This window comes from Aspergillus udagawae, assembly GCF_001078395.1.
Source record: "Aspergillus udagawae IFM 46973 DNA, scaffold_4, whole genome shotgun sequence".
Classification (NCBI taxonomy): domain Eukaryota; kingdom Fungi; phylum Ascomycota; class Eurotiomycetes; order Eurotiales; family Aspergillaceae; genus Aspergillus; species Aspergillus udagawae.
In genome coordinates, this window is record NW_025091267.1 from 3,557,879 (window position 1) to 3,585,299 (window position 27,421).

The following is a 27,421-nucleotide window of genomic DNA, read 5'->3' on the forward strand; positions in this document are numbered from 1 at the left end:
GAAATCAACCTTGAATACGACTCGGCCAATCACTGCACGATCTGCGTAGCCTCTACATTTGAATAGATGCTTAGGATAAGGTGCAGAATTACTAATTGTAAGGTGGGGAGGTATCTTAAATACGATGGGCCCAATCAACGTCCTTAAAAACTTAGCCGCTTCTTATATCCGAATGCCGAGTTGTATATGGACTCATCATTGATCACGTTGACACCATCATTAACTGATTGCTTTGCTCCAGCACTGCTTGTTAGCCATATGATCTTGATTTGTAATGACGGATCGACATAGAAGCATCCAGAAGGTCTTCTGTGAGTTGAAGACGGGTTAGGAGGCGGTCAGCCTCGATCAAATCATAGTATACTAGGGAGAGAGCATGAGAAGTTACAATTAAGATATACTAACCCAATCTTAAGGGGCCATGTTCACTATAGTCTAACAATCTGAAATCGGATAGCACATTTCTGATACAATTGCCCAACTCTTAGTTGCATCTACCAAACCTGGAAGCACCATGAACCCCCGAAATACCGACCTCCAACCGTATGCAACATACCCAGTAAATGTTTATAAGTTGAATTAAATCACATCTATCACAAACACCTGAGAATTATACTTCTGAAAAGATATCAGAGCTTGGCGTCGAAATCCTCAAACTCGCTAATATCTGTGACCGCGATGGGTCCAGCGCTCATAACCATCCGTGCCTTGAACTCGGACACGTTGGTGATGTAGGTCACCTTCCGACCAGTCTTGGACTTGCCAACGCCATTAGTCACAGGTTTGGAGTCCTGGTCGGCAGTTTCAACGCCAAGTTGCTTTGCATGCAGACCAATGTTCTGTCGGGCTTGCTCAAGCACCGGTGCTGTCTGCTGCTCCGATAAGCTCATCTCAGAATGCAAGAACTCCTTCAAGACAGCGAGAATCTGATCTGTGTTACTACCAGAGAGACCAGCGCTCTCAAATACAGAGCCCAGGCGGCGCGTATCCACGGCAAAACCGGCGCTCTCCAATTGCTTTCCAAGTAGAGAGACCAGCCGGGACTGCTGGTCTTTGCCTTCGACTTTGGTTTGCGCACCCCCTTGAGCATTTAGATAGATTGAAAGTTTACCCCGGGTGGGTGAGCGAGGGTCAATAAGCTGCTTATAAAAGTCCACGATATCAGCCTTGGTCAAGGCCCTGACGTTGGCCGCATCGCTTTCGTTCTGTAAGAAGTCGAAATATTCCGAGCCGATGTGGCTCCAGAACCGCGATGTCTCGGAGCTCAGATTCTTGAGTTTCTCCAGTCTTTTGTTGATCACGCTTCGCTTGTGACCCTCGAAATCCTTCTCAGACATACTCTCCAATGTCTCTCCTGTTTGAATGAGGAAGTTATCGATACGCGACTCGAGATACTCGGCCGTACGCTCACTCTGGATAATGACTCGGTAACCAATGGTGGTGGCGGAATAGCGTGCACCACTCCAAACAACGTATCCAAGCTGCTCCTTGCTTCGAAGTTGATCAAAAGCAGGCTCATCTGTCATCTGTGCAAACAGCAAGAGCTTTGCTCGGAGCACATCATCTGTCATACTTCCAACATAAACATAATACTCAATGCAGTGGTTGATATTGGCGGGGTCTCGGAGCGTGCGTTCGTAGACATAATTGCTTCCAGGAGGGATGATAATGTTTCTCCTCACGTGCCATTGTGACTGGGGCAGAGGGCGGCTATGCAGAATGTTCTCCACCAAGTCTGTCATCTTAAGGGCATCCTCCTTGTACAGGTTGCCATGCGCTAGGACCTCAATATGATTCTGGCTGAGTAGCTGGGGGAAGAAGTTCGCGATATCCTCCGGTTCGATATGCTCCAATTCAGCAGCGTATTGTTCATTGATCCATGTCTTCTCAGAGGTCAAATATCTGGTATAATCACCGACCTGATAGAACGGCTGTTGATACTCTGCATTGCGATATCCCCGAGACAAGCGTTCCTTTATGATGTGGAAGCGATTCGGATCGACAACCAAGTCGCGCATGCTCGTAAATACTTTTTCCAGCAGAACAGCCATCTTGTCGTTGTACCCTCCAACAGACACGTCCAATCCAAAGACACTGGCAGAGAGGTGATAGTCAAGCCCAGCAAGCTCAGCATCGTACGAGTATTCCACCAAAGCATCCTTGACAAGTTCGCAATACAGCTTCGATTTCACCAAGTTAGCAGGGGTGGCCCACGCTAGCGGGTTTCTGAGCGTGATATGGACGGTGCCTTTGGGTACCCAGAAACGGTCATCTTTCTTGAACCAGAGGCGTACATGGTCATCATGACGAATGAGTTTGGGTGTCTTCGCTGGCTCTGGTACTTCTTTCTTCTCCACCGAGAGTCTAGTTGGAACGAACTCGTTCTTGTGGGGCATATGAAGCTCAGACAGTCTAGTCTCTGGAGTGGTAGACAAGGCTTTTCGGATGTCGGCCATGAAGTCCTGGGGTATTTTTCCAACTTTGTACTCGGTACCGTACCACTTCTCCTTGGAGTCCCAGTCTCCTGGATACTCCTGAGAGACAATAATCAGCCGGAAGTTGTCAGGCCGAAGGTATGACAACGCCTTCTTGATAAGGTCAGCGTCGAACTTGCGCAGGAGGGAACCACTGAGAAGCCATTCTCTGGGAAGGGGCTTCTGCATGACACTGCTCAGTCGACTGGTGAATCGACTGGCAGGGGATTTCTGTTTGAAGCGGAATTCAACCTCGGCCAAGTTCTTCATCTCATCGAAAACCCACTGCTGTGGCTCCCTTTCCCTCAACATCGCGATATACTGGAAGACCACCTTGGCTACCTCTCGGTGCTGCTGCAATCCCTCTTTTGTCAAACGAATCGAGATGGTGAAAGCGGCTGATCCAGGACAGATGGGCATGACGCCGGCAGACAACCCGTTAGCCCATCCCTTCGCCTTGATATAAGCCAAAATGCTGCCAGGTCCTTCATGGCCAATCAGGTGACTGATATACCGACTTGGCTGATACTCGTAGAGGGTTTCCTCATCCAGGAATGGGAAGTAAATGTCCAAAGAGCGGGTGTCCATGACGGGCTTAGCGAAGATTTGAATGCCCAAATCCTCGTCCCTCCAGGGTTGAACATCATCCCATCGATTTTGCGGCAAGTCCTTGTTCTCCACTTCGGAGAACAGCTCCTCGACCCATTTCTCAAGCTCATCCAAAGACTCTCGCCCGAGCACACATAATCTCATTCGGTTCGCTGAATAGTGCTTCTCGTAGAACCTGATAAACTCGCTGCGAACTTCTAGGCCGCGTTGCTGAGGGTCCTCCTTCAGGGTCTTGAGGTTACCTGTGGAGAAGTGGTGATAAGGATGGGCGGGGTTGGACAATGATTTGTTCAACTGCATCAAGCGCCATAAATCACTCTGGAGGTTCTTCTTGTTCTCCGAATCCACCGCCCGCAGCTCGCGATCTAAAGTAGACTCCAAGAAAAGCGGAGACACAAAGAACTGCGCGAAGCGATCGAGCGCTCCATACAGAGGGGGCGAGGGCTCGGAAGTGTCTGACTCCGCTAACGCATGGGCGCCGTTGGTCGTTCCGTTGGTCGTTCCGTTAGTTGAGCCGTTATTTGAACCATTAGTTGCGCCGTTGGTCAAGGATTGGCCGTTGGGCTTCCCATCTCCCGAGTCGGACGTAGCAGAGACCTCAAAAAAATAATTCGTCTCGGTAGCTGCTGTGTAAGCATTCGACGAGCCAGAATGAGAGGCAAGATATTGATTGTAGGCATTTTCTTTCGGGAACTATCAGGACCGCGACGAAGTTAGTCACTTGAACTTCATCAAACGAAACCTGATATTTGACAAGTTTAGTTGCGACCCACCTTTTTTGTTCCCATGAAGAGTAAATGCTCTACAGCATGAGCCATTCCTGGCATATCATCTGCATCTGAAAAATTTCCCACATTGACATTGACGGATGCGCTAGCCTTGTCCGTTTCAGGATCATGGACTAGGAGCGCCTCCAGTTTGTTGGCCAAGCGAATGACTCGATAGGAGCGATCATCGAGCTCTGGCTTTTCCAAATGCTCCGTAATGCGTTCGATTGAGCCCATGGTGACGGCTGCAGCTGAGAAAGGAGCGAAGGTAGACCGGGAAAGGGAGTGAGGAGACCAACAGCGTGACAGCAGAGACTGAGGGCAATTTAAGCGACGACGTGGCGAAGAGGAGAAATGAGGGTCGATCGCCGTAGAGGCGATAGAAGGCACGAGTGAGAAGGAGCGAAGATGACCAGGATTGAAATAGAGGAGACCTCTAGAGTTCCACAGGCGGAGAGCTGCAGAGGACCTTGGAGGCATGCGATGCGCGAGGGTTGCCCAAGGGAAAGCCACAAGGGAGTTGCAGGCGGAGTTTAAACAGTGGTCCCGGAGCTAGGACTATTGCGCAACTACGCAGGGAGAAAAAGATCTGGAAAAAGGAGGACAGTACGGAGAAATTTATGGACGGAAAAGAAAGGGCGATATGTACATGCAACTATGCAAAGTAATCGAAACTGAAGAAAGCAGACATCCACAAGAAATAGGAAATGGAGGATATATCATGAGAATCACACATGAAGGTGATAACTCAAGAGAAGAACCAAAACGGTGATGAGGATGATGATTGAGGGTTGACGACAGAACATCCCCATCCAGCAGGCGGTGAGGCATGATGCCTCGGGCAACGAGGCGGTGAACCAGTGAGTACTCTTTCGCCATCCTCGAGGGAATGTTGATCATCAGGGGAGAGCGAACAGTTCACAGACATCCTGGAAGAATCAGTCAGTTCGAATAAAACAATATGAGTTTTTGCTGTGGATGTACCGTACGTCCAGATACACTACTTATATTGGTTACAAGATCTTCGGAACCATGCCAATAGAGTCTCGAGATATAATATTGTTAGCTTATAGCATTGTTTCTATTATGAAACATAGCCTTGTCCAATTTGATATAGTATAGTGGATCTTTCCAACATACATATCCACAAGTGTTTACGCTCTTAGAAGGGCTATATTTCCTTGCCTAAGGCAGTGGGTAATCAAGACACCATACATACACTCAGTCAGGAACTCGGAATGCCAGTTCTACAGTCAGTTATGTCCTCCTTAAGCACAGCTCGTGCTTGCTATGATATGCTTGCGAGAAAGATATAGATATTATCTGTTTAGCATTGCTCAAAATGTTACACCACACTTGAGCCCATGCATTGCACCCTTAGATGCACATCTCAGTTTATGCCTTCGATATATGTACAGGTAGTCAACCGCGGATTTATACATCACTTAATGGGTAAACCCTTAGTAGTAATATAAGTTGATACATCTAAGAATTGATCGAACAGGAGCTGCTTCTGAAATGTGTTCCTCCAGGTCTTCGTCTTCACAATTGATAGGCACTAGAGGCTGATCCCGTTATACTCAGGTTGCTTATCTGCACAAAGCTTTATCTCCTTGTCCAGAATAGATGGAACTTAGCAACAACTTATGACTCAAACTGAAGCTCGCGCAAGGATAGGTCCAAGGCCCTATTAAACAGCAGCGGCCAACCGATCCCTCAATATCGAACGCTTGTTAGGGTAGAATGCATAGATGCATACCCCACCTTGAACTGATGACTGCGGAGAACCTGCATTGTCAGGTAGATCCATTAACCGCACAGTCCAAGCTTAAACATCATCCACTAGATAACAAGCACCAGATCACCCATCGCCATGGATATAGCGCAATCTCTCGGGGAGAACGGCTCCAACCAGCCCATCCGCTGCATCGACATGCACACCACCGGAGAACCCACCCGCATCGTCTACTCCGGCTTCCCAAAACTCTCAGGAACTCTCCTCGAGCAACGAGACCAAGCCAAACAGCAGCATGATCATATCCGCAAACGACTGATGCTCGAACCGCGCGGCCACGACGGAATGTACGGCGCCATCATCCGCCCAGAGACCGAGCTGGTCTCGTCAGGAGCCGCCCATATCGGGGTCCTCTTCATCCACAACGAGGGGTTCTCGACCATGTGCGGACACGCGACCATCGCCCTGGGCCGATTTCTCATCGACACCCACGACTACACTGTATTCCCGCGTCGTGAGAACATTGTTTTCGAAGCAGACACGCAGACCGTCAAACTAAACATTCACGCCCCCTGCGGTCTGGTGCGAGTGACGGTCCCCGTCTCGGCTGATGGGCGAAAATCCGACCCCTCGCGGCCGGTGACGTTCCTATCCACGCCTGCGTTTGCAACACGCATTCAGACGGCGGTCCCCATTGCTCCAGAGATCCGATGGCCCGAGCTGAGGGGCAGAGACTCCATCGCGCTGGATGTCAGCTACGGCGGCGCATTCTACGCCATTGTCCAAGCGAGCGAGCTCGGCTTCGGTGATGGTTTGCGGGATCTAGACCTCGATGCAATGACACGCTGCCTCCAGAAACTCAAACCTTATCTCATGAGACTGCCGGAGGTTCAGGCTGCGGTTCGGCATCCGCACGACCAGCGCTTATCGTTCCTCTACTCGGTGATGGTTGTGGACTCCACGTTTGGGTTTCTACCGGAAGGTGTGCAGGGCGCGGAGACGGGTCTGTGCTACTTTGCAGAGAATCAGATCGACAGATCGCCGACGGGGTCCTGTGTGACAGCACGGATGGCGCTCGCTTATTCAAAGGGGGCAAGACCTTTAGGTCAGCGCTGGGCGTATAACTCCTTAGTTTCGAATCAATTCGAGACAGGAACTTTCAGCGCTGAGATTGTGGAGGAAGTGACTATCGATGGGGTAGATGGTGGGGGACTCAACGCAGTCATTGTCCAGGTCGAAGGCCAAGCATTCTATACCGGGGCATCGGTGTTTGTGGTGGAACATGGTGATAAAATATCGTCAAGCGGGTTTACAATGGAGAAGGTTGCCCTTGGCCTGGGTATGGACTCTTAGGACGTCAAACGTATGGGATAGATATACACAACTGCGTCTCAACTGCTACTGGGACATCTAGGATGTCCTTTGGATAGACAAACATGGTAAGCCTTCACATATACTTTCACTCTTTTCAAAGACTGACGGAAATAGTACGCGCATTTATCATTAAGGCTCCTCAGGCCCCATGCCAAAACCCATTTTAGGAGATAATGATCCCTGTTTATCAAACTGAAACAGTTACCGAAGGAGCAATATACTTCATTCAAGCATTATCTGTTATGCCATGGAGACCTAGCCTATAATCCAGGAAGGCCACTTTCGCATAAATCACCATCATCAACTCATCCTAATCCCGTTTCATACACAACCGTGGATAGACCCAACTCAAACTAACAACTCTTTGCACAAAGCGTAAGCACAATATCCCCATTCGCTCCGCAGTTCTTGACCTGGCTACCACCAGGGGGAACGCCGTTCGCCCAGCAAATGGACGGGCAAGTCGCTGTAGCCGGTTTCACGACAAGAGCGCTCCCGGAGAACGGATCGCCGAAGACATCGCTCATGTCGTACCAGACGGTCTGGCCGTCGAGGGTATACGCGTAGTTGAGCTGCGGGCTGCCGTCGTAGAGCCCGTTGTCGGTACGAGTGATCTTGAGCGAGATGCCGCCGGACGCGGGATCGTGGTGCAGGGCTTCAGAGTAGGACTTGCCCGGCTGGATGGTCTGCTTGGGGCCGACAGAGCCGCCGACGGACCAGAGGTAGACTGGGGCGGCGCAGTTGTTTGTCACGACGGCATTGCCTACGGCTGAGGCCAGGGGGATGAGGGCCGCGAGGCTGAGGAGTGGGGTGGTGAAGTGCATGTTTGACTTTGGTTTTTCAGGATGCTTGTTCTGAATTCGATGTGATGGTGATGGTGAAGATGAAGATGGAGCGAGAGTCGAGGTGCTCAATAGGGGCTTTTATAGATGGCGGTTGCCATCTCAAAGCTCATGCTCCTCTGCTACCTCTGTAGGTTCCATGACATACTTCGTGATGGCAAACACTGAGCATTGCCAGCCTGAATCAAGTCATAACTGAGACATCTCGTGTTGAGACTCATGGACTAAGGGCAAAAAAATGCAACTGGAGCCTCAGTATCGTCCGGTTGATCCGGCGAAATCAGGCAATCAACCCTGGCCATCCATACTTCCATTCAAGACATTATGACAAAAGAGTCGAATGCCATCCACTCATAACCTTCTTCACTCATCGTAAGGCCACCGAACCTGAAAATCATCGCGAGTTCTCCACTCACCTCCTCATTCCCCTGGCACTCCATTAGGCCTCATTACTAAAATTTCAAGTCAACGTACACCGCCGCCTCCAATGAGCAAACAATCTCTCTCCAAAAGGGCATTAAGCATGCATGTCTCAACTTCCCAGACTCGGTTGGTCATATCATGGTATCAAAGGATCTAACAATGCAAGAGTAGTCACCTGCAAAGTACTAGGACAGCAGTCGGACTCGACCTGCCAAGGTAGTAAGCGAGGAGCAAGCGCATCATTTGCTGAAGGAAATACCGCCCTCGGCCTGATTCGTTTAGATTTAGCTGCCGATGAGGAGAATGATGTACCCCGCGGGGTTCCAACTGAGACAATTTCATCTGACTACCCTGTCAATAGTGGATCAGATCATCACGACTTGCCAGGAATCTAAAAATAAGATGGGTTTCACGTTGGACTCTGGATGAACTGGCGAGGGAACCGAACTGCCATGAGCTGGTTGGTGAGGTGTCACCCGCGGTCCACCTCGGGAAGCCTTGCGTTCTCAGCTCGTGTAGGGCTTTCTTTGGTTTCGTTGTTTTTCTGCTCTTTTCTTTCGATGCGTTTGGGACTTTTGCATTATCCATGGGTTGGGAGTTCTGTCTATCGTCTGACTTGTAAGGATTGACGTTGAGTGTTGTTCTATGACTGAGAGAGTAACTGTAGGCGATTCCATGCAACATCCCAGTTGTTAGTACAGTGGGACTGGAGGTATGCATATCAAATGGTGGAGAACAAGACACCTACAGACATCATTTTACGCTAATATATCTACTACTTTCAAGGGAAAACTGCCTTGATGGCGTTCCATTATGTCGCATCCCGCATTCAATGTGCTGAACCGAGTGAGACGTCCTCGAGATCAAAACCTCCTTCAAATCCGAGGGGAGAAATAAGGGGAAAAAAAGAAAAAGAGAACATTAGTATGATATGTACTATCCCAAGACCAACCCATGCCCTAATATCGTATTCGCCGCTCATACAGGGCCAGGAGGAAGCTCAGCCGGCTTCTCTTTGGTCGGGGACCGGCTCTTACTTTTGCTCTTGCTCTTGGTCTCCTCCTCTTCACTTTCTGCTTCATCAGCTCTTTCCTCGATCCACTTGAAGACCTCGTCTTTATGATGCATCAGCATCTCACTGAGTCCGGCCTTGGGCGATTGAATCAGGTGTCCGTAGCGCTTGGACGGCTTGCGCCGTGTTTCCACATTATTCCAAACACCATGCGTGTGGGACACAAAGACGAGTGAGTTCTGCTCGAATTGTCAGTTTCGAGGCTATAAAACACCGGCAAAGATCTACTCGGAAGAATGCAACACTCACATCTTTATACCACCTTGAGAGCCAGACCTGAGTGTGGGAGGCTATCGCTCGAACAGGATTCTCAGCGACAAAGGAGATAACTCCATTGACCCGTTTGTACAGAGTGTCTATCTTGGTCAACTGCTGCTTTGAACCATTTCTCTAAGGTCATCCTACCTCTGTTGATCAAGAGATTCACGACTCCGTAAAAGGCATTCCCGATGCCGACGAAGAATATCTCAGTAGCCTCATTTGGTCTAGCACAGTCAGCTGTGTTACCTACGAGAAGTCGTCCCAAAACTTACTCAATGTAGTTGTCCCACAGATAACCAGCCAATTCCTCGGTAGCCGAAGGCCGATTCTCATCTTCATCTTCATACTTTCCGGTGGTCTTCAAATCGTCAGCGAGGAGCATTATACAAAAAGTCCATGTTACTTACAGGCTCCATCGTCACGTGCTTGGGAATATTGACATCAATGACAGCGTAGCCTTTCCCGATGGCCCATCCGATATAGTTCTTCATGCAATCAGCCTTGCCCTTGTTAGCATACGCTGTTGAGTCTGATGAACCATCGCACATACCAGCCAGCAGTTATGGGCCTCGAGTTTGTTGGTGACAGGATGAGGCAAGCCCATGATTTCCGGCCTGCTCTATGTTAATAACTTCCCTATTTTGCAGGATATGATGAACTTACGGATCATGGAAAATAACAATGAGAGGCACGGCTTGATAGTAATTGGCGCTGTATAGAATCAGCACATGCGTCTCACTTTGAGTATGCTTCTACTGACCTCGCCAGCACTTGATTCTCGAACGACTTCGAGATCGATGTCCGATAGATGTATAGGGAGGTGAGTTTGAAATTGTCGTACAGCTGCTTGGATTGATAGGCACGAATGACATCTAAGACGGTTAATACCGTGGCCCAGATCTGATACTGGCTTGGCTTACCGTGCAACCTATCAGTCCAAAGTCCCTGCTCCTGCGGCCCTTTCGGGTACATACAGCGCCAATAGCGAGACTGGATCATCATGACACGCCTTACAGTAGCGGTTGCCAGGTCTGAAGGAAGTGTTGAGTGCAAGCGGTCAGGCGGATCTCCCATGAGTGTCTTTGTGACCGCTAGGGCAGACTTGGAGATTGATCTGAAATTATAACCGCCCTGCTTTGTTCAGCGGTAGTCAAACCGAGATTGTTTGCAGCACTGACCTCGAGACACACAGCAACTTTGCCATGAGCGAGAGTCATAAGCATATGTGTCATGTGAGCGTAGCAAGAGGGTGTCACAAAGCAGCCTCCAAGCTCATCACCAGCAGCCGCATCGAAGCCGGACGCAACTGTCTAAAGTCAGTCTCGGTAGGTACTTGTTGGGAAACAAACTACTCACCGATCACCAGGTCAGGATTGAATTCCTGCGCAATAGGCATCACAACCTGTTGGAAAGCATACATGTAGTCGCCATCGCCCATACCTTGGCTAGGCCAGGGGATGTTGACGTTCCTATATGGAGATCAGCGCACGGGAGCTCGCTTCTTCAGATCCCTGGATAAGCCTACTTTCCAATACCAGCGCCAGCTCCGCAGTGGTCCCAGTCGCCCTCGTCCCCTCCGGGGTAAAACTTTCCGTCTTGATGGACATGAAGGGAGATGTAGAGAACGTTGGGGTCGTCGTAGAACGCTTTCTGAATACCGTTGCCTATGAATCATGAGATGCTATACTTGAGTCGGATATTTGCAGGTATTCTTCATTTACCGTGATGAACATCCCTGACCAAATTAGCAAGGTTTTGTATCAGTGTGAGGAGGAAGACGTACCAATCAACAATCAAGATTTTCCTGCAGCTTTCCCCGAGTGCTCTCTGACAAACACGCGCCGCGATGGAAACATTGTTAAACAGACAAAATCCCATAGTCTTGTCGTGTTCTGCGTGGTGCCCTGGCGGCCGAATGACAGCTATGGCATTCTTAACCTTGCGAGTGGCTACAGCTAGACATGTCTCAATTGCTCCTCCAGCTGATAAGAGGGAAGATGCAAATGTCAACTTGTTGAAGTAGATCGAGTCACGGGTATGCTCCAAAGCGATGAGCTCCTCATCGGACATGTCTGTGGTAATGGTCAGAGCTTGAAGTAGGGAGAGACTTGAGCCTATTGCATTCGCTTTTACCTTTTGTACTTTCAACAAAAGCGTAATGGTCCGGCGTGTGAACGAGAGAGATCTCAGCCTCGGTGGCGTTGCGAGCATGAATACGTTTCAGAGGTCGTGCGACAAGCGGTCTTGAAGACTCTGGGTCATCAACGAGCCCTGCTCGGCATAGCTCCTTGTAGATGTAATAGATTCTCCTAGGGTCCTCAGGATGAACATCTGCAGTTGGTCGCACCTCACAATGGTAGCGCATCTGAACATCATAGCAGAGCCCTGACGGTAGAGACGTAAGAGGAAGCCCTACACGCGCCCCTAAATCCTCCTCAGACCAGTCTGACGTTTCCTCAACAATGCTGTCTGCTCTTTTGGCGGGCTCAGTGATAGCAGCACTAGGTCCAGCTGACTTTTCTGGAGCCCTTGGTGGCACTGTGGGTTGTGCTTGAGCAACTGGTGCAGCCACATGCTGATCGCCCAATTGAGCAGGCAGAGGCAGATTCATAGACTGCCCCAGAAGCGGTGGAGCAAGCCAAGGGTCAGTTCCTCCGTTGAGAGTCCCTGGAATTGCTGGCACACTGGGATTGCTGGTGGGATGGCCATGTGAAGCGCTAGCGCTGGGGTGATGGGGGCCTGCCTCTCCCATCAGAGTGTCACCATCCCGCTCCATGGCCATTGGAGGATGATGTGACGAGCTTTTGATTTCTCCCTAGGCTTGGAAACTTAATAGTCTCAACATGTCATGGCCGAGTCTGCAGATCTGCTCGAAGAAAAAGAATGGGTCTCAAATGACCCTGAAATATCCACCAAAGACAATGCCTACTCTGAGCAAAGCAAGGAATGAAACCAATGTAAGGATTTGCGAGATTAAAAAAGTAATAGATATAAAAGATGGGTGAAACCGTGAAAGAAAGATAGGAGCTCCTGCAGAGATATGAGAAGAAAGAGCTAGACAAAGAGATAGGATGCCTTTTAGCTTAGTCGCTTAGAGACAAGGGCCCGATGTAGAACAATCCCAGCTCAGGCAATTCAGGAGATGGCAGCGGAAAAGTGTACAGAGAAAATTCACTGAGGATCTTGACATCTAATACATCTGCGCCACTGAATAATTTCTGATATGGCAATCTTTGCGGCCAGCAGGAAGGCGTGCTGGGTTAGGAGTTTATTGGTTTATGTAGCGTAGGAAGCTCTAAAAGGCGTGGCCTATCTAGCTCCCAGCTCACGTGACTATGGCGGAACTCAACGCCAGGTAAGTTGGTGGTAGGCCACTCCAGAGCAGGAAGGCTGGTTACCAAAGTGGAAAAAGTCTCGATGCTTTCCGGAATTGGGCGGACAGATAGTTGAGCGAAAGATTTGTATAGCAGCCCAAATGATCCAGACACACTCAAGGCTCCTCCAATCTGCTATACAGTGAGCTACGTTTAGTCACGTGTTTGGCTCCCGATCGTTTGCCGATCTTTGCCCGGCTGTGTTCGAGAATGACTGATCATCGACCTCTTCGCTCCAGTATTCATGTTGGCTGAATGACGCTACGTTTACAGAGCCCCCTCAAACAAGAAGCAGAAGCATTCAGGATTTGGCAACGTCAAGTCATTTCATTAAATAGTACGTTATCATATGCTTTTATGCCCAGAGCCATGATCTCCAGTGCGTTTTTGTCCGCAGGGCATGTTGTATCCGACTTCGGAATGTCTCTATTTCACAGAAGACTTCTAGTTTCAACTTTCCGTCCTGATTCCTACTGGGAATCGACCTTGGCAATGTAGGCTGAAATGACGAGTCAGTATAAGGCAGACCTGAGAACCAGGCTGAACGTGAACTTACCGATGAGGTCAACAACACGGCGAGAATAACCCCACTCGTTGTCGTACCAGGAGACGAGCTTGACGAAGTTGGGGTTGAGGGAGATACCAGCCTTGGCATCGAAGATGGAGGAGCGTTCATCACCATTCAGGTCGCTGGAGACAATCTCGTCCTCGGTGTAGCCGAGAATGCCTAATAACAACCCGTCAGTAATATTCACCGTGGAAGCAGCTCAGCAGTTCACGTACCCTTGAGCTCGCCTTCCTCAGAGGCAGCCTTGATGACCTGCTTGATCTCATCGTAGGAAGCACCCTTCTCGAGGCGGCAGGTGAGGTCAACGACGGAGACGTTGGAGGTAGGAACACGCATGGCCATGCCGGTCAGCTTGCCGTTGAGAGAAGGAATGACCTTGCCGACGGCCTTAGCAGCACCAGTCGAGCTGGGAATGATGTTCTGGGCAGCAGTACGACCACCTCTCCAGTCCTTGTTGGAGGGAGCATCAACGACCTTCTGGGTAGCGGTGTAGGAGTGGACGGTGGTCATGAGACCCTCAACAATGCCGAACTTGTCGTTGATGACCTTGGCCAGGGGTGCAAGGCAGTTGGTGGTGCAAGAGGCGTTGGAGAGGACTTGGACGTCGGGGGTGTAGCTGGTGTTGTTGACACCCATGACGAACATGGGGGCATCAGCAGAAGGAGCGGAGATGATGACCTTCTTGGCACCACCCTTCAAGTGAGCGGAGGCCTTGTCCTTGGTGGTGAAAACACCAGTGGATTCAACGACGTAGGCAGCGCCGGTCTCAGACCAGGGGATCTGAGAGGGATCCTTCTCAGCATAGAAGCGAATCTTCTTGCCGTTGACAATCAGACCCTGGTCATAGGTCTCAACGGTGCCCTTGAACTGGCCGTGGGTGGAGTCGTATTTGAGCATGTAGGCCTATAGCATCCGTATCGTGTTCAGTCAGTCTCTGGGGTCAAATGATGGAGGAGCCTAGCTGAATGGCTTGGAGGACGTACAGCATAGTGAACCTCGATGAAAGGGTCGTTGACAGCAACGACGTCGACTAGGCCGTGGCTGAGGCTGTTCAAATCAATCTATTAGAATAACCTTCCATTGATGTAGCACAGCCGCTACTTACGCGTTACGGAAGACCTGCGATGGCCTGTTAGCTTCTGGATATCCAAATAGGCGACGAGGTCTATCAAACTTACAATTCTTCCAATACGACCGAAGCCGTTGATACCAACCTACAAGAGAAGTTGAGTATATGGCGCAGTGACGCATTGAAGCAGGGCCCGCTTCACAGAGATCAGAACCTTCATACCTTGGGAGTGGCCATTGTGTAGATTTGTCTGGTACTGAGTGGGGTGGATGTTAGTCAAGCTTTAAGAAAGAGAGAGAGAGAGTGTGTGTGTGTGTGAAGAGGACACAGTTGTAGATGGGATTGAGGGAAGATGGATATATTCTTACTTTATAGAGTGATAGAGAGAAAGATAGACAGTAGAATGATGATGCTGATGATGATGGGAAAAGAGTAGAAGAGGAGAGAAAGAGCCCAGCGGCGGGGGAGGGGCAGTAGAAAAGGCAATGGCTTGTTGTCTCCGACTGACGCAACGACCTGTTCACCTTGAAGCTTGCGCGCCAGTCAAAACCGCACACCGGGCGGACAGACGGGGCTAAAGGCCAAATAGCTACTCCAGCCTATGTACTACAGCTTCCCAGTGTTGCTACACAATAATTGATTGCTACGGTAATGGCTTGAAAACGGGTCTTTCTGGGTCAGCTTGTGCTGGATTCCCGATATGCGCCGCCCAGCAGCTCTTCAGCAGCTTTTCCGGTTTCATACACCGGGCAAAGCAGGAGACTCACGATATTTGGGTGGCCTGCCTCCCCTCGGTAGCTGCCGTGCTAACCAATAGCCGTGCTGCATGCTCGTCCAGCCGGGTACTCGCTCCTACAAATCTCGTGAAGCTTCTGCCAGCTCTTCGGAAAGACTGATGTTAGGTTACGGAATACCTAGGTTATTATGATACAGAAATTCTCGTTGCATTGGCACCCGCTTATACTCGCTTCGGATGGTGAAAGGATAGCCGCAGTGCCTCTATCCATGAGGTGGGCAACCTCTCTGGATGATGTAACAGAAACGGAACGACTTAAAAACAGCCCACCAAGAGACGCTCTGGAAGAGGGGCTGTCCGGCTTTTCCGCTTTGGGACCATAACTCCTTCATCGGAACAATGTTAATCCAAAACCTCCTATTAAGGACTTCTAGAATGTGCGGAGCTCTTAATCATACCTTAGCTTACCTCCATCACTGCAGTCTCTCACCGAAGCTTGAGAGGGCTTGAAGGGCTTCTCCGTACTCCAGAAATTCTCACCGGCTGCAAGTAAAGTATCATGTGCTACATTCTTTTTTTTTTCCTTATCTCCATTTCTTTTTGTTTTGCCCCTTTTGTCTCCTCAGGATTTGAAATCTCTGCCTTTAGCCGGCGGACAATTGGAACATGTCAATAAAAAGGATTGTGCCTTATGGATATCCTTTGATTTTCCTCACCCAATTGAGATTTGAGACACCTGCAGGCATTGCATGACATTTTCTGGATGCACAAATAGTCTCAAACTTATTAGATGTAGTCTTCTGTCAAACGAATTGTGCAGTTGATATCAAATTTAATAATTCCGTCGAGTATAATCGAGTTCGTTCTATCCTTCCAATGAAAATTCAAGGATCTACTCCTTGTTACAGATTTTTAGGAGATTAAAGCCAACCGCGAAGACGACTTGTTATGTTCTCATCACTGAATCACCCGTTTGCTACGCATCTGCTTCAAATAACCGGAGCCTATGAGACATCTTTTCATCGATGCTCGCCGCCTACGAACACCGACGTTTAGATATCAAAGCAGCTAATCTAACAGCCTACGTCAAAGGGGACAAGTCGCCGGATGAACCCTCGTACATAAGCTGATTTTCATGAAGCGGTCAAGAAACCAGTGGCATTATCAATACAATGTGATAGATTGCGACTACCACGCTGCCGTTAACCATGACCTGGTCTAGCAACCTGATTGCAATCTAGATCGCCTCCCAGAGTCTGCATTGAAGTCGCCTCTATAATTACAAGTGAAGAAAGAATTTCTTGCCCACAACTGTCACATAAGACTAATTGATCCAGCAGCTTACTCCTCCTTGACACCGCCACGCCAGTTCTTCTCGGCGTTCTCGACGGAGGCCTTGTCGCTCTTGACCTGGCCCTGGCTCAGGAAACTGTTGGCGGCCTTGAAAGGACGCTGAAGATCTCCAGTGGCGGGCTTCCCGAAAACATGGATCTTAACGAGATTCGACTCCAATGCGCTCTTCAGAGGGATGATCGACTGAATCAGGAGGGGGTTGGTGTACTTAAAGTACAGGTGCATGACACCCATCATACCCACTCCCATGAGCTGCGACTTCATCAATTGGCGCAGTTGTCCCTTGTCGTAATCCATGTTGGTGGTAGTCACGGGGCGAGGCTCCTCGCCACTGCCCATGGGGGCAGGCTCGACGTACTTCAGAGTAGTCATATCTGTAATAATTCAATTAGCTTCCACCATAACTCCCCGGTGCAACTGCGGACAAGTGCGTACCCTTCTTCTGATTGATCTTGGATTGCGTATACATGTAAAGTCCAAGAATGATCACATTGGACGCGAGGTATATGCAACGGACAAGGAAGAGGACATCCGGGTTGTCAAAAGGAACCTTCTTCGCCAGCTGCATCATCACAAGGATGATGGCCAGGTTAGTTCTGCAGAGATAAAGCCATGGTCAGTCTTATTCGACCTCTGCCAAAGGAAAATAATTATGGAAAAAGGCACTCTATGTCAAAGAGAAGCAAAGAAGAAATGCGCGGAGACGACTCACACTTGAGGATTCACCATTTTGACGACAAGGTCCTTTGACGATAAAGACCAAATACTGGCAGGACTGAAACTGAAACTGAAGCGTCGAGGAGGGAGGCGCGTGCAGGCAGAACTTTCTGACAAAGCGCAAATCTGGAGCCCCAGAAAGTCGAACAGCTGTCCAGATGGCGTGAGATCACGTGAAGAAATCCCTTCTCCGTAGTGCCAAAACGTGGCACGTGAGGCTTATCTTTCGATTGGCCTGATAACGAGATATTGTTTGTTTGTCAATCTGCTGCGTCCTCAGGCAGAGTTTGGTCTAAGGCATCAAAGTCACCTGCTTAGGTTATGTAATGTGCGCCCCAACAACTGCAACACACTGCAGCGTCAATTATCGTCATCAGGCTTGCTCAGTTGCTTGACATGAGCATTTGCTCGACTACAACGTCTGAGATGTTAATCTTCTTAAGTAACAACATGGGTTGAGACATATTCAATGTCGGATGAACATTAACGACGAAGAAACATGGCTGAAAGCCGTACCATACCTGAGGGGTTGGCTTCAGCCATGCCGCGAAGTCCCAGCACCATCATAGATGGGCCATGCTTATTCTGCTAATCAATCTTTACTGACTAAAGTACAGACAAGCTACATTTGCTCATCTTATTTTAACCGAGTTGAAGCTTACCTGGCGTTGTGACTCGCTCAGTATGCCTTCTCAGCTTCCTTTTCGAAGCATCCAAGTCGAAGCTGAGCATTGTTCCTAATCGGGATTAGCGCCCCTCCCCGATCAACGCCTTTAGCGACCAGGATGGCTTTGACATTTCTGACTCCTTCATCCATCAACAACGCGCGTATCTGAGGACTTTGAACCATCACAACATCCACCACCGTTGGCCAACTCATTTGAATCTTGCTCAACGCGTCATTTTTATCTCTGCGACTCCGAATCTCGACAATTTTCGATATGCCCGGCGGAAAGGGAAAGTCTGTTGGCGGAAAGGCTGGTGCGAAGGATGCTGCGGGGAAAACCCAGAAGTCTCACAGCGCAAAGGCGGGTTTGCAGGTCAGTATATCGTTTGCTCCTTAGTACTATGCACAGAAACAATATTGTTTCATGCCTTCTGATGTCTCTGGCAACGACTTTTTGTGATGAATTCGAAGTTGCGGAAAATTCCATTGGAAGAACGCGTCTTCACGTCCGATGTTGAGGAACTTCTTTGCCTGTCAAGAGTTTCATCGGATCGCGAATGTGAAAATCGTAGAGGACGCAACATATTGCGAGACTTTATTGCCATGGAGGTCATCAATGGAGATCATCAATATTTTCTTGTCTTCAATCCGCGACCTCGTTTGAGGATTCGCTTGGACACTTGGAGCTAATATGAGTCCTGGTTTAGTTCCCTTGTGGTCGTGTCAAGCGTTTCTTGAAGAACAACACGCAAAATAAGATGCGAGTTGGCGCTAAAGGTATGATTACCTTTCTCACGACTCCCTCATCTGCCCCGTCGACGTGTTTTCTAGTCATGATTCACTGACACACATATTTTAGCTGCGGTCTATGTCACGGCTGTTCTGGAATACCTGACTGCGGAAGTCCTCGAACTTGCTGGTAACGCCGCCAAGGATCTGAAAGTAAAGCGTATCACGCCCCGCCACCTACAGCTCGCCATCCGTGGTGACGAGGAGTTGGATACTTTGATCCGCGCCACCATCGCTTTCGGTGGTGTCCTGCCACGTATCAACCGTGCGCTGCTACTCAAGGTGGAGCAGAAGAAGAAGAACAAGTCCGAGGCTTAAAAACGAACAAAACGGCAAATACCCCACGAATACGGCGTTTGATCTTGATGAATAAAGAGGTTCTGCTCATGAGCCCGGCTACAGCATTTCTTTTTCTCGCTTCACGAGGCCGTGCCTGAAAACAGTCATGCTCGAGCGATAATCCTTGCGGCAATAACGTCAGGCGCATCCTCCATCGTCCGTCCGCCCCTCCACCACACTGCACCTGGGATTGTTCTACTCCATTCCTTGCCGCCTCGCGTACCTCTTTCCTCATCTCTTTTTCTGTCTTTTTTTTTTTTTTTTGAATCGGTTCTTCCATCTTCCTGGTCAGTTTATACCGTTTGCGTGACTTGCCTGGGCGCTGTAATGGGAATTATGGGGATATCTCGGTAGTGGAAACGTCTTTCTAAAATGCCTGTTTTTCTTTACTTTCTCTTTTAAATTGATCAACGGTGTTGTGATTTTCATTATTTTACCTATTTGTTATATTTATCCTTAGTCCATTTTGATGAAATTGTATCAGTAGGTCTCATGCTTTAGTCACAATCTAATGTATACCTATAGAACAGTATCTCAGTTCCTCCATCTGGGTACAAGAAATGCAATGGCTTACCTTGATATCTTTCAAGCGCGGAAATTTTGTAACTTGTTAACGACGCATATATCCAACAAATTGAATGAAATGATGCTGTTTCAGCCATGTATACTTCTGTGGACAAAAAATGGATTGTCGCAAGGGATGCCATAGGTTGTACGTAGTGCGGATTATGCTTGATACATCCCTAATGCAATTCTAGCCTTGCTAGTCCACTGCTGGATGTTACTCTTATGCTACTCATGACACCGGCCGCTACTCAGTATAATAACTATCAAAGTAGAAAATAAAGGGGTTTACTAAATAACACATACATTGATTGGAGAACTTGACAAAGATGATAACTGAAAAATTGGTTTCAGGAACCAAGTGGAAAGGGAACAGAAGACGCAGGAGGGCCAAACCTCGAAAAAGAGCCGCCAGAGTGTAGATGATGCAGAAAGCCACCGGTTGACTAAATCCGTATGGAAACCATTGAGTTAAGTGCTCTCGAGCAGACGGTCAAGACGAGCTTTATTCCCTTTTTTTTTTTTTCTTCCTCGTTTGCCAGCGCTCCGGCACAACGCAAGGAGAATTGCTCGGTTCGACGACAGCGATTGGACATGTTAACTCGAAAATGCTGCGCAAATGTCCGATTGAATATGGCCTTGGTCCGTTGTCATCGGCATGCAAGGCCATGAACCAGCCACATATGCAGGCGGAGGAAGGGGAGACGTGATATGATAAAACATATCCGTCCAGTACCGCTCAAAACAGCTCGAATCCAGAATGAATTAGAGAAGAATAGTGCTGAAGATTAAAACAAGAAACAGAGAAGAAAATAAAATCGAGAAATCAACATTAAACAATGCAAATCGCCCGTATACAGAAGCAACAATATGCGAATGCTGGTATGCCACCTCTTTTGGTGTCAGTCAAAGACATGATGAGATATTTCTTAATGTCGTTCGTCGTAGACCTCCCTCCAGTTAAAACAGAATTTTTATTGTGCTTTCCGCCGCAAACGCAAGATCGGAACAAATGACACAGAAATGAAAAGAGAAGAATGTTTTTCTCGCATGCAAGGCGCCCGCGTCTCAGAAGTTCAGAGCTTTCTTTTTGCAATGGTGTTCTGAGAAGAAAAGAGGAAAAAAAAGTACCGAGTCCGTCCAAACAGTGTGCCTGATGGGCTGCCCCAAAATAATGTCTAAAACTTGACTAGATCAGAGAAAAAGTTTTCTTTTGATTCTCTTGGAGTGTCATCGCGTCATCCCTCATCGAATCGTAAGCCAGTAATCGCACATCTGGATTAGGCCTCGTGATATAAGAGTCGTATTCGTCTCGCGGCAAAGCAATCTAAACAAGTTCCGTTGTCTTCGTCTCTCATCGATCATGGGCTTTTTTTTTGTCCAGCATCTTACTCCACAATAATCTCCACTCCAGAATTGGTGCGCAATTCATCACTTCCACGCGATTGGTGTCCGTTCGATCGGCGGAATCCCGAGCCTTTCTCAGGCATTGGGCCTCTAGGCTGCCTAATGGGCATGCGCTCCTGTGACTGACCGTCAAATCCAAGTCCGATGGATCGGTTACTACCAATGGGACCAGCGCTGGAAGGCTGACTTTCCTGCTGATCCCAAGAGAACATACCCCTCAATCTCCTGGGGCTCGCATTCGGCCCTCCGATTCCAGTACCAAGGGACAGGCTGCTCAGACTGTTCACCAAAAGATTGTCGTCCCGTTGCACGCCAAGGGAGGAGCCAGACGGGGCTGAAGTCAAGGTGGGGGTGTTCGACGCGCCGCTGGTCACAGCCTCGTAATGCTGTAAACGTGTGCCATTGGATTGCAAGGCTGCCGGGAAGCTCGCGGAAGAAGGCACGGGAGAAGGAGTATACGAGCGGAGATCGGCAAACGACTTGGCCGCGCGGAGATTCTGGGTATTTCCGTAGTTTCCAGGCGAATCAAGAACGCCGAGGAAGCCGGACGTCTGTCCACGAAGATTGTTAAAATGACCAGGCCCTCCCTCGTTCCTGGCCTCGCTGAAGTCAATGGTAGCTGCGCGATTCAATCCACGACGAGCGGTATCGGCTGGCTGAACAGCAGTCGGGATGGAGGTTAGAGGCGGACTGACGTTAGTACCGGGAGCGACTTTGAAAACCTGCACCTGTCGCTGTTCGCCAGTACCACGAGAAGCATGACCAAGACCCATGTTGTGTGCAAGAGTGTGGACCGTCCGGCGCTGGATAGGGCTGAGAGTAGACGGGAAGAGCACGGAATCGCGGCTGGGATCTTCCTTGAAAAGAAGGAGCTGAGAGTAATAAGAGAGCGTTGTGCTGTCATTCAAATCAACCTCTGCAATGAAAGTGAAATTAGCATAATCGAACGCAACGGAAGCGTTGGAACTGTCAAAACAGATTTCGGAGCGTAGAATGGCTCGCTCTGACTTACCCAGCTTTTGGCCACGCTGCGAAACGGGAGAAGGAGACGTCGCAGGAATGTGGGACGTGAGGGAAGACATGGAACTCTGAGTCTGAAGCTGCGAGGCAGCCATGGGCCTGTGCTGTTCCTCCAGCTGACCGCGACGTTCACGCTTCTCCCGCTCGATGCGCTCGCGCTCCTGGAGAGGGAGCATCTTCTTGTACTCCACCCGCAACTTCCGACCTTGGAGCTCGAAGTGGTTAAGAACCTCGATAACGGTGGCGGTTTCCTCAGCAGAGGTGAAATTGGCGAAGGCCAAACCCCGGAACACGCCATTGTCAAAGTGATAGTTGAACGCGTAAGGAAGCGGGAGGTTCAGCTCAGTCATCAATTGCACCAACTGCTCCTTCTTGACAGCAAAAGGGATGTTCTTGATAACGATCGCGGTCGGAATCAACTCGTCATCTCCCTCCGAGGGAACTGCGGCTTCGGAACGCACCGCACCACTTTGAAGGGGTCCGGGTCCGAGATTCGAAAAAGGACCGGGCATACCAGGCTGCTGATCAAGCCATGTCTGTATTCTTGAGTTAGCATAACAGACAAAGATAATAGTTTAGGAAATTTGAAGTCACCACATACCGTAGGCAAACCCGCCCGACCAGTGCGCGAGGTGGGCTTCAGACTGGCCGAGGCCGAACGGATGGCTCCCAGAGTCTGGGCGTTGGCAAACCCATTTGGATTCCAAGTCTGAGAACCTGGGAGGTCATAAGCATAAGAGGTATTGTGCAATGACGGATTCAAGCGCTCGAGACGGCCGGTGTCGTAGCGAGCCATTGAATCATCGTACAGATTGACAGGCATTGGGCCGTATGCATCGAATTGTCGCGAGGGCTGACGGTGGAGAGGCTGCTGGTGACGCTGAGAGCCAGGGGAACGCGCAGAAGAATTGTCGTGATACATCTCCTGTGATTGTTGATAACTCATGGCGGCCGAGAAACGAGAATTCCCAACTAGCGACCAACCGTGGAATGTGGGCACTGGAATACCCACCACACAACAAACCCGATGAGCCTAAACGACAGTGCTCAAAACATAGGAGCTACCCGGCGCAGGCGTCGTGAACTGGGAATAAAATGGTTTGGCGAAAAATAATAGCAGACGACCTGGTCGAGAGGGGGTTGACTTTGGCTCTGGGGAAAGCGATAGAAAAAGTTTCCACCAGCGAAGGCGGGTTGATGGTCTCTGATTTGAGGAAAAGAAAATGAGAAAAATAAAGACGGGGTGTATCTGCGATACAACACAAGCGACGAAAAAGAAAAGAGAAACAAGAAAGGATTCTCTAGATAAATCGCTCTCACTAAGAATGGAAATAATCAGTCGTCACGCTTGATATCATTAAAGACCAGGGGCCACCAGGTGTTGGTTTTCCTGGGTCTGTCGTATCCTTCCTCGTCCTCCGCGAATAAACCGAAGCAAAGAAGCGACGGTCTCAACGGAGGTCGTCGGGAAACGGAAGATGAGACGAAATGACAAGAGAGAAGGGGAAGATGAATCGCCACTACCCGGAACACAGACCACCTTCGCGAAGCTTGAGACTGGTTGCGGATGTGGTTGTGATGGTGGTGGTGAGGGGGGAAGAGTGAGTGAGAAGAGGGAGAGAGACAGCCACAGTGAGGGACTTGAGGGGGGTGAATTCAGACACCTGAGGCAGAAAGATAGGTTACGATCAAGTACTTTACGGTCAGGAACGTAGGTATCTTGACCACCGTCACAGCCTAAAGTACCTAGGTCATAAGCCACCAACCTCAGCCCCAGAGTGTAATATGTGGTAATGGTATGGTAAGAATGGCCAGGTGTAATTGGTCGAGAGGAAGAAGAAAAGTCACCCACCAGGAAATCCGGCAGCCGGCGTACCGTTCACTCAGAAGTCAAGAACGACTCAACGAGGAGCAACTAAAAAAGTGAGGTATTCCGTAGTACGAGACTAAGGTGAGTAGTAGAGGACCCGGAGATCAACGAATCCACTTCCACGAAATCAAACCGCCAAGGGTTGGATGCAGCTGCTAGTCTGGGTAGGCTAGATTCAATAGATTAGGGCGATTTGTGATGCTTATCAGTTGCGAAGAAGCTGCAGTTTCAACCACAAGCCCAACAATCCCAACTGTGACTTCAGGTCTGCGATCGGTATGATACCGGCGGCGACGCACAAACGTTGACGAAATATTCTCTGGTACGGATTACCGTCGAACTTGGTGTCAGGTAATGAAAGTCGAGTGAAAGACAAACTCTCGGAGTGGTTGTATTATAGAGCGGGCGCAGGAGTCCAGCTGGGCAACAGAACCGACTGCTCTAGTTTGAATATTTCGGTGCTCTCTGGTAAATAACGCTTTATTGGATTCGACAAAAGCAATGCAAGCTTGTTGATGAGTATGAGCGTCAGTGTTGACGGGCTGATGCTGACGGGGGACGGAACGACGACGGGACGATCAAGAGACGCGCAGTAGTGGATGATTTGGGTTTGTTTAACCTGACAGAAATCGGTATCTGATCCTGATACAAATCCACTTGCAGGCTCGCAGCAATGCTCTTGACTCCTGTGTCCTGCTTGATGCTTGATCCTACTTTTTGACGTGCCGGCATGCAACAGAGGAAAAGCAGAGGGCAAGAGGGTAAATGGTTCAACAAACTATAAGTATGACTCCAATTAGGAGGTCTTCAGATTGAGACTCGGGGTCTATAACAGAATCAATAAGATGAGGAAGAAAAAAGCAACATTGAATTATGGCCAACCAGAAGAGAAGAACAAGAACGCTGTACTTATAGATATTCAGATCATGTAGGTATTAAGACAGGTGCCTTAGCATTCGGCAGCAGATGTTCTTTATATTCCCGTACTGATTTGGACGACTTTCGAGCCAAGTAGGAGTCTAAACTGGTCTATCTGCCTTGGTATTATTGATTTTTCCTTACGCTCCGTCCCTCCTTTGCCCCTGGACCCTCTTGTGTCTTGGAGCTCCTTCTCTTCCATTATTATTAACACGCTCTTAGAATGTCCCACTCTATCTATTAATACTATACACGAGGAGTGTAGTTGACTGCATAGTACATGCAATCAGTCTAATCATGTAATGGTCTAGTCTGCTGGGCAGTGATCCGACCTGAATTTCTCTCTTCCAGAATGGTGGCCATTCTGAGAATCCATTCCTGAACGATGTCTTGGTGAGCCTTCCTTTCCCCCTGTATAGATACCAGTCACAAATCAGCCAAAGGAGTGTCTCTTTTGTCCTTCCACGACACCCCGCCTCCTTCGTGAGACTCCCCTCCAACAGCACGGGGCAGGAAATGAACTTTGGCAGTCGGGACGCTCTGACTTGCCTGCAACCTTGTGCTCCCCTTACCCCCTAATCGGAGCTTTTTCGGCCACTTAACCGTCTTGTTACTTTCATGAAATAAGTATTATGGACGGCGGACCATCATTTTGAGACTGAAACTGATTACTTCCCTGGCAATACCAGAAGTACGTATTTCTTTTGGGGCTTTCGATTTCCACAGTGATTGGCGTTTCTAGCTCCCGAGTGACAGTTTCTCCCCTGAGCTGGTGCCTGGGACTCTGATACCAATGCACGTTTAGAGTCTAAGCTAGATTCTACGTAGGATCCGCCACTGTGGGTTGAGAGGGCCTGTCTAATATAGACTACTGCCAAGGGATGCTTCTCCTGGGCGAGTTAGTTGGCCCAAGTTGATCAACGCAAGCAGACACCCACACGAGCTCTTGCTACTTTGCTCGATTTGGGTTGACTGTAAGCGGATGATCAAGACCAATAGCTGCCTGATAGACAGAGCTATGAAAAGTAGTCGATTGGCAACATGGCCTATGTCTAACAGAGCAAGTATCGTGATCCCGTTGCACCGAGCTTTAAGCCCCTGAGCTCCTTCTGACGGCGGGCGAACACTACTGCACCCGGCGTTGTGAAAACAAAGAAAACGCTCGTCAACTTGAACAATGCAAAATTTCAAAAGAAATTCTCCCGAGGAACACTCAAATCAAACGGTCATTTATCTGAGGCACAAGGCTTCTCGAACAATTTCCCTCATGGCTCCCCGTTGACCGTCTGTGTCAAATATCAATAGTACCTGGAATGGGCCCCGTCCGGAGTACATCTTCCGTCCCCGTAACCCCTATTCTAACTTCGCAATTCTCCATGGAGGAGAAGATCCAGGAATGATCCATCACCTTTTCGACGAATGATGTCAAGGAAATGCCATCAGCTCCATTCAAAATATGCGAAGAGAAATGACCTTTGGGAGGGATCCGCTCTCAGTCGCCAATTTCTAGCTATGGGAAGGGATTCACTCCTTAGACCACAGGCTAGAAGAACGCTAGAGTGCGACCAGAACCATGGCCTGGAGATGTTCAATGAAAACTGGGGCCTTTCAAATCTGGTCAACAGCTTCGCTATGAAAGATTTAATGTTCGACTTCATTTGAAGAGCTTATTCACCATTTTTAACAGAGTAAGGTAGAATTCAGTCCCACAGAAGCTCTTCACAGAATGTAGGCAGCTAACTTCACCATAAACCTACTAATATGTAGGAGATAGCAAGCATGCCTTGCAGCTTACAGGCTACCACAGCCAGACTCCCGATGCTGTGGCCAATTCCGCTACTCGCCCCAGCAGTCCCGCCTCACCATTCACCACTAAACGTTAGGTAGTGCTCTAGTTAGTCCCGCGGTGTGGCTTCCGGAGGGACTGCCTTCGATGATCCCGGCAACGGACTCTCCAAGCGTATCGTAGAATATTCTTAGTCTGTTCGCAGCTGGAGAAAAGGAATGGCCAATTTACTGTATTAATTAATCAAGCCACCAGACCAAGTATAGTAACTTTACCAGGTGATGGCAGTGAGCCACAGGCCTCAGCGGCCCTCCATAATCCTAAATCCGCCTATAACAGATTCGGAATACTCGAAATCCAACATGACTGAAAGACATACGCAGGAGTGTACGAGTGCAAACTTGCGTTGCTCTAATTTCGTCACGCTCAGCACCAATGCTAAAAATCCATCAGCCTGTGAAATGAGGGCCAAGGATTTCTCATTAGTATTGTCACTTGTGTCTACAGTGACATTATAATACGGTGTCATCCTGCCATACATGGCAACAAAACCGCATGATCCACTCGGCCGTGGCGAGGTTATGACAAATCTCATCATACACCATCCCCCTAAACGGGGCATGACTATGGAGTATGGGCTCGTCTCGATGCTAATCACTTTACGGCAAGTGTTGTCTATCCTCCGAG

At 49.0% G+C, this 27,421-nt stretch overlaps 8 protein-coding genes across 8 annotated transcripts; 2 read left to right on the top strand and 6 right to left on the bottom strand.

Moving 5' to 3' along the window:
• Positions 1-629: 629 nt before the first annotated feature.
• Positions 630-4,330, bottom strand: Aud_006613 (a-pheromone processing metallopeptidase Ste23; the record flags this gene model as incomplete). Its single annotated transcript, XM_043291512.1, has 2 exons — positions 630-3,776; positions 3,857-4,330. 2 exons carry the CDS (start codon positions 4,328-4,330, stop codon positions 630-632), a joined length of 3,621 nt encoding a protein of 1,206 aa, XP_043147447.1.
• A 1,393-nt stretch (positions 4,331-5,723) lies between these two features.
• Positions 5,724-6,938, top strand: Aud_006614 (putative proline racemase; the record flags this gene model as incomplete). The annotated part of the gene is made up of 1 exon (XM_043291513.1): positions 5,724-6,938. The coding sequence occupies one exon, from the start codon at positions 5,724-5,726 to the stop codon at positions 6,936-6,938; it is 1,215 nt and encodes a 404-aa protein (XP_043147448.1).
• A 374-nt stretch (positions 6,939-7,312) lies between these two features.
• Aud_006615 (putative BYS1 domain protein) lies at positions 7,313-7,783 on the bottom strand (the record flags this gene model as incomplete). The annotated part of the gene is made up of 1 exon (XM_043291514.1): positions 7,313-7,783. The coding sequence occupies one exon, from the start codon at positions 7,781-7,783 to the stop codon at positions 7,313-7,315; it is 471 nt and encodes a 156-aa protein (XP_043147449.1).
• A 1,419-nt stretch (positions 7,784-9,202) lies between these two features.
• Positions 9,203-12,339, bottom strand: hdaA (histone deacetylase hdaA; the record flags this gene model as incomplete). The annotated part of the gene is made up of 15 exons (XM_043291515.1): positions 9,203-9,475; positions 9,546-9,652; positions 9,702-9,781; positions 9,830-9,915; positions 9,965-10,057; positions 10,108-10,171; positions 10,221-10,268; positions 10,318-10,429; positions 10,478-10,688; positions 10,736-10,863; positions 10,914-11,026; positions 11,083-11,221; positions 11,279-11,292; positions 11,341-11,629; positions 11,691-12,339. 15 exons carry the CDS (start codon positions 12,337-12,339, stop codon positions 9,203-9,205), a joined length of 2,406 nt encoding a protein of 801 aa, XP_043147450.1.
• A 1,062-nt stretch (positions 12,340-13,401) lies between these two features.
• Positions 13,402-14,805, bottom strand: gpdA (glyceraldehyde 3-phosphate dehydrogenase GpdA; the record flags this gene model as incomplete). Its single annotated transcript, XM_043291516.1, has 6 exons — positions 13,402-13,430; positions 13,488-13,658; positions 13,715-14,402; positions 14,483-14,560; positions 14,678-14,713; positions 14,791-14,805. 6 exons carry the CDS (start codon positions 14,803-14,805, stop codon positions 13,402-13,404), a joined length of 1,017 nt encoding a protein of 338 aa, XP_043147451.1.
• A 1,840-nt stretch (positions 14,806-16,645) lies between these two features.
• On the bottom strand, positions 16,646-17,386 carry Aud_006618 (PHO88 family protein; the record flags this gene model as incomplete). The annotated part of the gene is made up of 3 exons (XM_043291517.1): positions 16,646-17,031; positions 17,093-17,253; positions 17,370-17,386. 3 exons carry the CDS (start codon positions 17,384-17,386, stop codon positions 16,646-16,648), a joined length of 564 nt encoding a protein of 187 aa, XP_043147452.1.
• A 929-nt stretch (positions 17,387-18,315) lies between these two features.
• Positions 18,316-19,148, top strand: htz1 (histone H2AZ; the record flags this gene model as incomplete). The annotated part of the gene is made up of 3 exons (XM_043291518.1): positions 18,316-18,414; positions 18,749-18,818; positions 18,901-19,148. The coding sequence occupies 3 exons, from the start codon at positions 18,316-18,318 to the stop codon at positions 19,146-19,148; spliced, it is 417 nt and encodes a 138-aa protein (XP_043147453.1).
• A 1,973-nt stretch (positions 19,149-21,121) lies between these two features.
• On the bottom strand, positions 21,122-23,106 carry Aud_006620 (putative R3H domain protein; the record flags this gene model as incomplete). Its single annotated transcript, XM_043291519.1, has 3 exons — positions 21,122-22,056; positions 22,153-22,696; positions 22,762-23,106. 3 exons carry the CDS (start codon positions 23,104-23,106, stop codon positions 21,122-21,124), a joined length of 1,824 nt encoding a protein of 607 aa, XP_043147454.1.
• Between the last annotated feature and the right edge of the window lie 4,315 nt (positions 23,107-27,421).